This window comes from Typopeltis vanoorti, chromosome 14 (genome assembly GCF_054136105.1).
Source record: "Typopeltis vanoorti isolate ZY-2024b chromosome 14, IOZ_Tvanoo_1.0, whole genome shotgun sequence".
Classification (NCBI taxonomy): domain Eukaryota; kingdom Metazoa; phylum Arthropoda; class Arachnida; order Uropygi; family Thelyphonidae; genus Typopeltis; species Typopeltis vanoorti.
Window position 1 is genome coordinate 82,155,202 of NC_143562.1, and position 13,703 is coordinate 82,168,904.

At 34.7% G+C, this 13,703-nt stretch overlaps 1 protein-coding gene across 1 annotated transcript in view; it reads right to left on the reverse strand.

Annotated features, from left to right (window-relative positions):
* tsu (40S ribosomal protein S12 homolog tsunagi) overlaps window positions 1–13,020 on the reverse strand; it is a 43,042-nt gene extending 30,022 nt beyond the window's left edge. Inside the window, exons 1-2 of the mRNA XM_090404041.1 lie at window positions 12,794–13,020; window positions 5,157–5,216 (exon numbers count right to left, since the gene is read on the reverse strand). Of these exons, the coding sequence (XP_090260167.1) occupies window positions 5,157–5,216; window positions 12,794–12,857 (124 nt within the window). The 5' untranslated portion in view covers window positions 12,858–13,020. The remainder of the gene's footprint in view (window positions 1–5,156; window positions 5,217–12,793) is intronic.
* Window positions 13,021–13,703: the final 683 nt, after the last annotated feature.

Sequence of the window (13,703 nt, forward strand, 5' to 3'; positions counted from 1 at the left end):
GGTATGCTTTCTTCTTTTCCTTCACTGCCTCTTTAACTTCCTGTGTCCACCAGGGAGTTCTGATTTTTTTATCCTTACAGACAACCTCACCACATGCCTCTCTGGCAGAATCAATCAATGTTTTCTTCAGAGTTTGCCACTGAATCTCCAAGGTTTGATTCCTGTTCTCAAACTCTTTCATTTTTTCTTCAATAATCTTTGTGTATTTTAGTCTACAGCTCACATCTGAGAGCTGCTCAACTTTTATTCGCTTTAAAACTTTCTTACATGTTTTTCTTTTCAATATGAAATTCAATTTTATCCTGCTCAAGACTAAATAGTGATCACTTCCAATTTCAAATCCTCTGTACACTCTGGTGTCCTGCACTAGGGAGAAGACATCACTATCAACAATAATATAGTCAATGAGACTTTTCTTATTCCTAGCCTCTTCTCTCCATGTGAATTTGTGCACATTTTTATGTTGGAACATGGTGTTAGTAATAACCAATCCATGTACTGAGCAGAAATCCAACAGATATTTGCCATTATTATTAGCTTTGCTCTTTTCTCCAAATTTTCCCAAAATATTTTTGTATGTCTCACAATCATTTCCTACTCTGCTATTTAGATCCCCAACAAGGACCAACTTTTCATTTTTCATTGTGTCAATTGCTTTTTCTAAAGCCTCAAAAAATTCCTCCACTTCTACCTTAGTAGAACCTTCTGTGGGACCATAGGCACAAAGTCTCATTGTCCAGTTCCCCATTCTCATATTTGCCCACATTACTCTACTTGAGACTGCCTGCCATTCAAGAAGATTAGCCTCGTATTTTGTGTTGAATACTATGGCTACTCCTTCTTTTCCTTGATTGTCATTGCCTGAATATAACATTTTGTATTTATTGCTCAGAAAGATCTCACCAGTTTTGGTCTTTTTTGTTTCAGTCACCCCTATTATGTCGATCTGGTACTTATCTAATTTCTCAGCTAGCTCCATTTCTTTGCCATTCAGGCTTCTTATGTTGATAGTACCGATCTTTAACTCTGGTGATGTTGAGCTGAGATTTTTCTAAGTGACAAATACAAGATGTTGTATTCAAGCAATAACCATAGGAAAAAAAGCTGTAGCTATAGTATACAAAGCCAAATACAAGAATAAAATTCTTGAATGGAAGGCGACATCGAGTAATGAGATGGGCAAATATCAGAATGGAGAAATAGAAAGGAAGCTGATACAATGAAAAAGGAAAAGTCTGTCCTTGGAGAACTAAATAGCAGAACAGGAAATGATTACCAGACATACAGAAATGTTTTTGGAAAATTTGAGGAAAAGAGCAAAGCTAATAATAATGGTAAGTATCTGCTGGATTTCTGTTCAGGACATGGACTAGTTATTACTAACTACTCTATGTTTTAACTGTGTTCCAACAGAAAAAAATGTGCACAAATTCACATGGGAGAAGATGCAAGAATTATGAAGTCTAATTGATTATGTTAGTATTGATAGTGATATCTTCATTCTGGTTCACGACACAATAATATACAGAGGATCTGAAATTGGAAGTGATCACCATTTAGTGTTGGGCAGGATAAAACTGAATTTCATAATGAAAAGAAGAGTGTGTATGAAAGTTTTAAAAACAAATGAAAGTTGAGCAGCTTTCAGAGGTGAGCAATATTCCATGGAAGGCAAATTTTGGCTTTGTAGCGTTAGAAGCTGTCAGGTAGTGTCTTGTGCAAAAAAAAAAAAAAAAAATTCATTAAGTTTTTTGGCAGCTGCAGAAGCTATAGTTGAAATATGGTTATGCCAGGAAAGATCAAAGGTGCAAGTCAGTCCAAGAAGAGAAATATGATTGTGTTTGGATATCTCAGTGTATTACTGAAGATAAGGGAGGGGGGATGTTTGTCAAATGAAAAGGAAGAATGGAGTGTACTCATTGGCAAAGCAATGGATAGGACAAAGTGTGTGAGAGTAGGTCGTTTATATACAAGAGGAAGAGAGTGGGTGAAAGAACAGAATCCTGGGGTAGTCCTATATTGGTGGAGAAATGCAACGAGAGCAAGCTACCCACCATGACACAGTGAACAACCAATGAAAAAGTTGGCGATCCAGTTGCAGTGACGTAGGCAGTTTGGCATGACCTTCTCCATAGTATGGCAGTTTGGTGAGTAGGCCCCCTGTGCCAAACCTGATCAAATGCCTTTGAGATATCGAGGGTAACCACGTGAGTTTCTCCAAATTTCCTCATGGTTTGGGTCCATAGGTGGGTGGTAAAAGCAAGGAGATCAGCTGTAGATCACGAGTGGTAGAATCCATACTGCTGGTCACTGATTAGTTGATGTCTCTGGGTGGTTCAAGAGTTGGTTGTTAATGACCTTCTCCATAATTTTTGAGAGAACAGAAGTGAGAGCAATTAGACGGTGGTTCGATGGCTGACTTTTATCACCTTTCTTTGGAATGGGAAGGATGTGGACCTATTTCCATATTGTAGGGTAGATGCCTTTGATATATTGAAGAGACGATACAGGATAGGTGTTAGCTCTGGAGCACAATTTTTTTAACATAATAGGTGGGATACCATCAGGACCAGATGCCTTGTTTGTGTTCAGGCTATTCAGGATTCTTCAGATTTCTTTTTGTCGGAAGACTATGGGAGACACAAAGGGAGCCATTCTTTGTGCAGTGGAGGGAACTTTGCCCAGGTTATCAATGCAGGAATTGGAAGAGAAGAATGATGCAAATAAGTTCGCCTTGTCTTTTGGTGAGATGACTATGGTATCATCTGGATGTGAGAGTGGTGGAAAGCTGGATGGGCAGAAGTTGCGTCCAATGGTCTTAGCAAAGGATCAGAAGGAACGACTGCCATTTGGGCAGGAGGCAAGTTTACAGTATTTGCCTCAGCAAGTGCAAATATTATGTGTATGTATAAATGCTTGAAAAAAAAAATAAATGAAAATAAAATAAATTTCAAAAAAGGTGAGAAAATGAATGAATGAGAAGAAGATAAGCTGAGTGATGAATCATATAAATATATATTTATATGATTTTTTTTCAATTAGAATCTCTCATGGAACACTTAGAGACACTAAATAACCATGTCTAACAAATACAAGGTAACTCCATATAAAAAAAAAAAAAAAAAAAAAAAAAAAAAAATTTGCTTGAACAAATGATTATCATAACTTCACACCAAAAGTTGGTCCTACTCACCACATCATTGGGTTTGATTTCTTGCATCAGTAGTAAGAAATTATCCCACCATGGCCAAACAGGCAGGACAGCCAAAATTAGAATTACTGAACATAAGGACTATATCTGTTTCTGCCACTACAGCCACTCAGGACTTGCTGAGCATGCTTTAAAAAGGTCATCCTACTCCATTGCATCAAATATATATATTATTATTATCACGGATATCTCCATGGAGTCAGTAGACTCATCCCACGATGGTAGAGGCTATTTGTAAATATGAGGCTATTCCTTGAATCTGCCTCAGACTTAAAAAACTATCCAAACCTCAATAAATTTGGATGTATAAACTGTCCCAAATATGAGCTCTCATTCTCTGTACTTCAACCCAACAGCCAAGGACATTCATTGTAGCCTACCAGGAGGCACTGTCTAGGAGACTTAATGCTCACTTTTGGTTGTCATGACTTGGTCTTGTTACTCAGTGCACCTGTGTGCACATATCATATTTTATTGTGTTCCCTAGTAATGATATTTTGAATTTGCCAAAATATTGGAAATATTAATTACATTTATTATAGTTAATAAATTACAGCCCAGCCACTGGGGAGGGCAAGTTAGCCCATCTCGGTGCTGGTCCCAAGCCCAGATAAATGGGGAGGGTTGGTGTCAGGAAGGGCATCCGGTCATAAAAAAACATGCCAAAACCAGGGATGAAATGTCGAATAACGGAGAAAGGACAACGGCTAGGGCACTCCTTTCCCTAGGCATATGGTTGCAAAGGGCACAGTCACTAGGCTAACCGCATGGACCATATACCCTGTCTTAACTGAAAATTCCACACATTTAGCCACATCCCAAGTCAAGACCTTATGATCACTCTCGCCGTTTGGTAGCAATGTGGTCATATTCATTATAGTCATATTCCCAGATGCAATTATTAGATCAAGTACTCTAGAATCCCTAGTATATTCCATTACATGCTGTCACAGGTAGTTATCCCTTAGTAATTGCATAAAATCCATTTCCTTCATCCCATGTGTCCTCTCCTCCTCCTAATTAATGCTGCCATAGTTGAAATTCCCCATAATAATTACCTGTGCTCCACTCATTGAGTCTATTTGCCGAAGCATACTATCTCCACCATCTATTCCATCACCTTGTCTATAGCAGCTGTATATTTTGTTCTGCTGACCTCAATCTCACACCAGATATCCTCAAATATGCTATTTTCACTATCCTGCAGTTGAACTGCTATTCTCTTTAGCTGCAGTTCATCAGCTATCATCAATAATACTCCTCTTCCCATTCTTTTCTCTCTCTCTCTCTTTACACTATACCCTTCACATTCTATCCAACTAACTGTATCATCTTCTGTTCGCCATGTCTCACGAAAGCCAATAACCTTTGGCAAGGATGAGCCAACACAGGCCAAAAATTTCTCCTGCTTGTTCCTAATACTCCTAGCATTAGTGTACATAAAGTGCAAAAGCCCCTAGTCCTATCCCTATCTTGACACCTTATACTAACTATCCCATTCTGGTTTGTTATCCTTCATATTAACTCAGGCATATTATACACATTCTTACACTCAACTGCCTCAATGATGTCTGCATATTCAATCAACAGCTTCACCCCCCCCACCAAAAAAAAGCTCTAGTTTCCCTGATTCTGCACATTCACTTTTTCATTCAGCAACAATTTTTCCAGTCTCCAAACATCAAATCCATTCAGATGCAAACCATCCTTCTTGTATAAGTTCTTTTGCCCATCATTAAATTCATAATTTCATAACTACATATCTGTATATATTCAATTAATAAGAATTTCTTTCTCAGGGGAGGAGGGATAACAGGTGTATGAATATTTTTATTCTGATTGAATAAAATCTATGGATCATAAAGAATTCTTTAAGTATACCTCTTGGTATACTTAAAACATATAATGGAATATAACAAAATGGAACATGAAAAATAATAATTACCAGAACCAAATCCTCTTCCTTTTCTCCTCTTTACTTTCTCTTTCAGCTTCTGAACACTTTCTATTAAAAAAAATAAACAACTTTAAAAAATCAATAAAAATGTACAACTAAAAAAAAGATTATACAATCTAAGTTAGTAAGAAAGAGACAATTGTTAATACCGAATGTAAATAAATATAAGTTATAATTTGTGAAGATTAATAAATTTGCTCTCCTGGTTGGCAGAGTGGTTAATATACCCTTTCTGCAACCAAAACGCTGTAGGTTCACATACTACCATGGGCATGAATATTTGCAGTTGTCTTTATGAGGGAGATGAATTTCATAATCTGGTGGTGAAACCACTGCTTCATTTATTGGAGATCTAAAGTGGCTTGAAAAAATTTCATGTTTGGAGCAGGGATATATGAATCATGCAAAAAATAAATAAATAAATAAACAAATAAAAATTAAATTTTTAAAAATTGCTAGCCCATTCAAAGTACTAAAGTACGGTGAATGGGCTAGCAATTCACCAAAGGTTTAACAGCCTTTTGTGAACAAAGTCATATAAAAAATAATAATAATAAAGCTATTCTGAAGAGGAGAGATAAGAGATTAAAATTATGATGACAAAAATCAGTTCAGTGGGTATGAACTTGGATCATGAATGGATGGTGACTAGTTGACAACTCAGATCAAGGTAATCAGGAAAATCTCTACACAAAAGGCATGGGGCACTAACTAAATTAACTTCAATATTTGTAATGAATACCTATAAATAAAGTGGAACATGGAAATAAAATATCTGATAGAGGAAGTCAAGCTCCAACATAATAACACTTAACACATAATAAAAACACTTCCAAAATCAAGATAACTAAGAAGTGCCCCAGAAGTAAAAGCCTACATGCAAATAGCACTAAGAGTGTGTATGTATGGGGCACTGAAACAGGTTTTAGTTTTGTTCCTTCATCCCTCTGTTACAATTTAGCACACAGTGAAGTACAATTGAAGTTTATTTCTTGTGTAACAATGGATGAACCTTTTATAAAGCTTGTCAAAGAATTTAAAACAGTATGCAGTAATCAAATTTTTAAAGCAAGAAAATAAGTGCTATTGAAATTCTTCCTGAATTACAAGGCGTTCATGATAAAGTAACTATAGATGAATAACAAACTTATGACAGAGTTAACATTAGTAACTGATCATGAAGTGGGTGGCTAAAAACTGCAAGTGATGATTTCCATAAGCAGAGAGCTCAGCAGCTAACCAGTGTAAATCAATGAATAAGTCAGATCATTAACAGTGAAATTAATATTTTCAGGATAGGGCAGCTCGTATATAAAAGTTAATGACTTGACATCACTTGCCTTAGTATCCCATAATGAAAAGCACATATCCTTGCAGACATGTATAATGCTATCCATTATGGGAAGGGTCACTACCCAGATCGGTTTTGACCTTTATTGAAGTCTCATCGGTGGGAGCTAGACCCAGGTGAAACCAAGGTTGAAGTAATGAAGTCAAAAGTCATATTTACATATAAGGGGGACCAGAAAGTAATCAATTTTTTGAACTACATTTTTAATATAAATTTTATTAAAGAAAAAATTAACATTATTCAATTATATAATTGCCATCATTAATTATAACTTATTCCAACAATCTACAGTTTAGAATTCCTTTTTTGAAAAAAGTTTTTTCTTTGGAGGCAAAAATTGATATCAAACTCCTTTGGACATCAAGAAGGTTTTATTTCTTATGCTGTGTTCTAAGGACCTGAATAAGTGATAGCCACTAGGGGCAATATCCAGCGAATATGGAGGATGTGGTAGAAGTTCCCATCCTAGCTGCCTAATTTTTTTCTTGAGTCATTCTTGTAGAATGTGGTTTTGCATTATCTTGCTGCAAAATTACCCCTTTTCGATTGACAATGCTTGATGTAGTCACTCTAAATGTTCACAGTAGATGGCTGCTGTGATAGTCTTACCTTGTTCCATGAGTTCATAATGAATAATTCCATGAATATCCCACCAAATGCACAACAGAACCTTCTGTGGATGAAGTCCACAGAAGGTTCTGTTGTGCATTTGGTGCATCTTTAGGTGTTGGAATTGGAGTTTGATATGGAGAAAGCCACTATTTTTTATGTTTAATATTCTTATACAGCACCCATTTTTCGTCACCAGTTACGACTCATTCCAAAAAGGGATCGTTTTGTTGTCTGGTCAACAATGAATTGCAAATAGTCTGTCTCTGTGCTTTATTGTTGTCTGACAGTTCATGCGGTACATACACCCTGTTTAAGAACCTTGCAACTCTTATGTAAGTGCTCTTGGACAGTTGACCATGATGAATTAAGTTTCTCTGCTAATTCATGTATGGTTTGTTTTGGATCTGATTCAACAAGAGTCTTAAGAGCATCATCATCTAAAGTAAGAGGTCTTCCAAATCGAGGATGATCAGAGAGATCAAAATTTTTTTTTGCAAATCTCCTAAACCATCGCTGACATTTGTTAACCTTCAATACGTCTCCATAAATTGAGCAAATGATTTTGGTAGCCTTGGTAGCATTCTTTCCTTGGTGAAACAAAAACACCATACAATGATGTTGCTCTATAACTTTAAAGTCTTTAAATTATTTTTAAAGTCTGCCATATTAAAAATAATAATCTGAAATGAAAAAAAAAAAAAGATTTTTTAAATAAAAAAGTAATTCCAATATTTAAATAAAAATCAAAATTAATAATTTATGTGTTATTTAAAAAAATACAATCGGCTAAAAATGAACTATTAAAAATAATTGATTAATTTCCAGTATCCCTTATATATGAGTAGCCAAAAGGTATCACACCTTATTATTAAAATACTCTGGATTAAAGATAGCTGGAAGTTTTTCCACATTTTCCAACAACTATCTCTAATCCAGAGTATTTTAATAATAACATGTGCCACCTTTTGGCTACCCATATATGGAAATATGACTTCTGCATTACTTCAACCTTGATATCACCTCTCTGTCTGGCTCCCACTGATGAGACCTCAATAAAGGTCGACATCGGTCTGGATAGTGACCCTTCCCATAATGCATAGCATTATACATGTCTACAAGGATTTGTACTTTGCATTATGGGATACTAAGGCAAGTGATGTAAAGTCATTAGCCTCTATATGAGTTGCCCTGTCCTGAAAATATTTCAGTCACAAACTTATACTAATCATGCTATAATGAATAAAGGAATATCGATTCCACAGTCAATTCCAAGAATATAATTTCTTGGCATCTTTAATTTATAGTATAACCAAGTGGAACAAATTCCAACAAATCATAATTGGGCTACAGTAAAGAGACTGTAGCCCAGTAACATTATGAAGTGAAACATCTCTGCAGCCTAGATGTGGCAACACTTCTGGTTATTTCCAAACTGAAAGACATCCATATCCATCCATGTCATTTTGAAAATAACACACAGATCAAAGCAGAAGTAAGAAAATGTTCCATATAAACCTGAAGTGCTTTACTAAGATGGTAATGAAATATGCAGTGGAGAACATATACTGATAAGGAGGATATTATGTTAAGAAATAATGTATGCAAATAAAGTAGCTCTCATCTTTTGTTTTTCATTTCATTTCTCTTCAGTGGAGAAGTACCACAATGGAAACATTACTTACAAACATCTCTCAAAGTGTTTCATTATGTTTCAGTTAAAAAGCAAAATGAAATCACATGAAGACAAGCTGTCATTCATGCATCCCTTATTCTTTTCTCTCTTTCAGCATGAACTGATTCTTCTTGGCACTGCCAGCTATGGAATATTTTTCATATTTAAAAACTTTCATGGCTTACACATGTAAAAAAAAATATATATATAAAATTTTATTCAAAATCTCACAACTGAAGTATATGATTACACTATTAGAGTTCAAAGTAACTATTATAAAAATTATTTAGATTAAAAAAATTAATTTAAAATAATTATTACAAAAAACACATTATGAACAATTAATAGTAATAACTTCCCAAACTCAGAGATTGACATACAGTCTGAATGGTTAATGTTCAGATGGAAATGAAGAATCCTTGTCTGTTTCCAAAAGATCTGTGCCTAGTGTCAACAGCATGAGAAGCAAGGTTAGACTTGTCAGATTTCAAAAATGTAATGGTCTTGATATTCTTGGATTCTAATCAAAGCAGAACTGCCAGTCTGTCCAAAATAGCAAAGATTACATGAGCAGGGTACCTGGCAAGGAAAGAGGTATTATTGTATCATTTGCAGATGGTAAGAAGGATGTGTATATATTGAATTTGTGAAGCATCTGTGATATTTGTTCTGTCTGAGGTTCCTTTTAGGTAGGATAATGAAATTCTTTTCACATTGGATTGTAGTCTCATAGAAGGATAATTGTCAATAATTTTTTGAATGGTAGTTTTGTTGTATCCATTACACATCAGATTGCTTTTAATCAGTTCATCAAACAAAAGGAAATCATGTACAAGGCTCTTGATAATACCTATCTTCTCTGATGAATGAGAGTGCAGAGACAAGTGAATGTATCTGCCAGTAAAGGATGGTTTCTGATAAACTGAAAATTCAAGATGACCCGTAGGATTTCAAATTATTAAGGTATCCAGAAAGGGAAGACTGGATTAATGTTCAATGGCGAACTTGATATGGGAGTACAGGGAGTTAATTTTCTCCAAGAACTGAAGTAATTCTGACTCAGAGCAGGGCAAAACTGCAAACATATCATCAACACAACCATATACGTGGTTGAGGAAATAAGTGTCCAAGACTTGTTTTTCTAGATACTCCATATAAAATACTCAATTAAGGCTGGTGAGATAGGATTGCCCACTGCTGTTCCTTCAATCTGTTTGAACAAGTTATTAAACTATGTAAAATAGCTCGCATAGATGGTGAATTTAAACAGGCTAACAATATCTTCTGGGAAATCAGGTTGTAAAAACTGAAGCATCTCTTCTAGTTGTATTGTAGTGACGAATTCATACATTCCTTATTCTTTTCTCTCTTTCAGCATGGCAGCATGAATTGATTCTTCTTGGCACTGACAGCTATGGTTCTTTCAACTGTAGACAGACTATAATCATATAACAGAAGATTTAATATATAAAAAGAAAAAGAAAAAAGTTATATCATCTTTAGAAAGGGGGGGGGGATATGCATTGCATGATGATATATTATTTTTTCTATTTTTTATTTTTTTTTTAAGTTTCATTACTTATTTTAATTAACTTAATTTACAATTTTTCATTGTGCCTTGCCTGTAACTTCTTTCACCCTTTGCCCCATTTTTTATGCTACATTGAACAACTATTTTTTTTTCTGCAATTTTCACTCATGAAAAGTTATAAGCCTATAGCACATTAGTAACGTGAACTGTGTGTGTGTGTGTGTGTGTGTGTGTGTGTGTGTGTGTGTGTGTGTGTGTGTGTGTGTATTAATTTTTTAAACCTAATTATACAATTTTTTTGTATTTTTTATTCAATTTTTTTACAAAGGTTTCATGTGAAGTATCTTCATGACTAGTCTACATGTATAGACTGTTGGCTTCACAACAACTGCCTTAGTACCCTATAATGTAAAAACACGAGAAGGGTCTAGCTCCCATGATGAGGTTTCATCTGTGGGAGCTAGACCTCATAAAAGTCAAAACTAGTCTGGATAGCAATCCTCACAATAATGGTTTTGCATTATAGGATACGAAGGCAACTGATGTGAAATCAAGCCTTTTTACACAAAGAGACTAGTTGTAGAGATACTTCACATGAAAACTGTTTACTTATGCTTGAATAAAGGATTAAAACAATAATATAATTTCTTGTCAAGGATAACAGACAATATCTTAATCAGTACATATTAGAGGGAATGTTTTAAAAATCTCAACAGAACATATGATGAATTTCTCAACATTCCAGAGTCACTTAGGGATGAACTCTGTTTTGAACCTCTGAGTGAAGGTGAACATACTATCAAGCACATGAAATCTAACTGAGATGTAGTTGTGATGAAATTCCTGTTAAGATTTTCAGTGAAGTGTAGAACTCAAATATCAGCTTTACAGTCTCTTTGTTTGGATTTGAAAGAAAAAAGGTACCTACTGACTTTAAACTTTGTAACATCTTCAAACAAGGTAATGTCAGAATGTGGCAATTATCAAGATGTCTATTAGGTATTACAGGGAAGATCTTGCATTCTTATATTAACTGACTTCTTTCTCTTACCAAAAGATTCTTTCAGAATCTCATTGTAGTTTCTTAACTGTTACATGACATTATCAAGTGTGATCAGCAATGGCCATTGGAGCTCATGGAAAAGAGACAAGTGTGAAGCAAGACCATGTCTTAACATCCATGCTCTTTATAGTCTTTATTGCAACTTTATTCAATTCATTTACAGAAATAATGAAAATAATTATTAAAAATAAAAAATAAAACTGAAATTATTGAAAACAAACTGACAGAAAGCTTCTCCAGGTGGTTTGTTGAAATAACCTATAGGCTGGAGGGAAAACTTTAACCTAAGAATTATACAGAAATAAAAACATCACTTACTTAACTCTCATATGCTGGAGACAATATCATCATCTCTCATTGTGAAACTGAACCTCAAGTCATTATTGAAATTTTCAAAGAAGCCTATGAAGAAACTGGCCTAAGAGTAAACATCAAAAACACAAATATCTCACCAGCATGTTCCAGCACAAGTACTTATCATTCAGCTAGATGGAGAAACCCTAGAAAATGTGAATGTTTCCCTATCTCAGCTGGAACCTCTCAGAAAATTCTGATACTAATGAATCATTTGAAATGTGCTAGTGCAACTAATATTTGGATGTTTAAGAGAATGCATCTTTAATGATCCATGCAGAAGAATTTTGGTTTATAAGACTGCTGTCACCCCAACATTGCTGTAGAGCAGTGAAACTTGGACATGTTATAGGCACTCGAGAAAAAGGAAAAAAAAAAAACTATGCTATCTTCGAAGAATCCTCAAAATTCAGTAGGGAGACAGATACAAACAGTAATGTTTTGATTAAAGATAACTGCAGAAGCAGTGATGGACAATGATTATCCACCACCATCTTTGATATTGGTCATATAATCCTATGCTAGATGCCCGCCAAAACAAATCATCTTGTAACTTAAACAAGGCTAAAGAACAAGAGGATGCCAGAAAAAAACATCCTTCAAAAGAAGATAACGAGGTGAAGAAATGTAATGCTGAAATAGACAACTAGAAAGCTAAGGCTCTCTGAAACTTTGCTGTTATATAAACTGAGAAAAGAGCATCACTCACATCACATACGCCAATATACTCCTCGACCCTCACACGATGGTGTGGATCACGACAAATCATCCTAATTAGGCTATCTCTGACCAAACAGCAGTTGTTAGGAACATAGTCATTGCGCTTAGTCAATTATGATTACGATGAGAGGTTAAATAAATAAATAATAAAGACAATTTCTTCAGTTCTTTTGCAAAGGATTCTGATGCAGAATTCAGCTGTAATAAAACTAAAAACCCTCATATACTAAAAACCACCTCAAGTTGAGTATATTTATCATGTTAAAACAACGGGGAAAAATTAATCAATACTTCAAATACTCAAGAAAATAATACAACTTACGATCTCCTTCCTCGTCGACTTCAAAATCTTCTACCCCACCATCTATATCTAAAACATCCGCCATCTTTTTTGGTTTAAATTAATAAACACCTACAGTTCAAAAATAAAGTTTAAGTAGTCACTAACAGCAAATACACTACAAATTTCTAAAGACACAACAAAAATATATATCGATATCAGCCACAAGCAATCAAAATTAACAAACTGCAGCGATAATGAAAAAGTAGTACTATGCGCCCCCTGACATTAGAAACTATAACATTGAATTCCATATATTTATTTGTTTTCATTAAATAGAACAATTATATTATGTATTACGTATACTACGAAGAGGAAGAGGGGAGAAATAATTTTTTTTTTTTTGGCATACAAGGTCTTTTCAAGAGGTATCAGACTTAGATGTATATTTTAATGACAAAAGCCCGTGCAACTTTAGACAACTCAAAATTAGCTGCAAGCTGTGTTCCTTTCTACATCAGCTTTGTTGGTAATTACCAGTTAATTATATGTTCAACTTTACATCAACTCGTGATGAGAAGTTATGATAAAGAAAAGCCTCGTGTACATCAGATAAATATCACTCATGTACCAAACGAATATTCACTATCTTTGACAATGTCAAATAAAATACTTCAACAAATCTTTCACGCTATTAATGAAATTATTCATGTTGTTGACCGAAATGAATTGTTATTAACATCAATAATTACACCTTTTTATTTATATAAAAATGAAAATGGCGATAAAACATGAAAATCAAAAAAAATATGATGCCGATGATTTGCCTCAGCTGTGGACCAGTCCCCTTCTAGTGTATAATCATAACTCTCTCAAAGCAGTCATTCGTGCCCACCTTTGTAAACACGATGTCTCTCATAGCTTGATAAGTACCTCCAAGATATATTCTCTG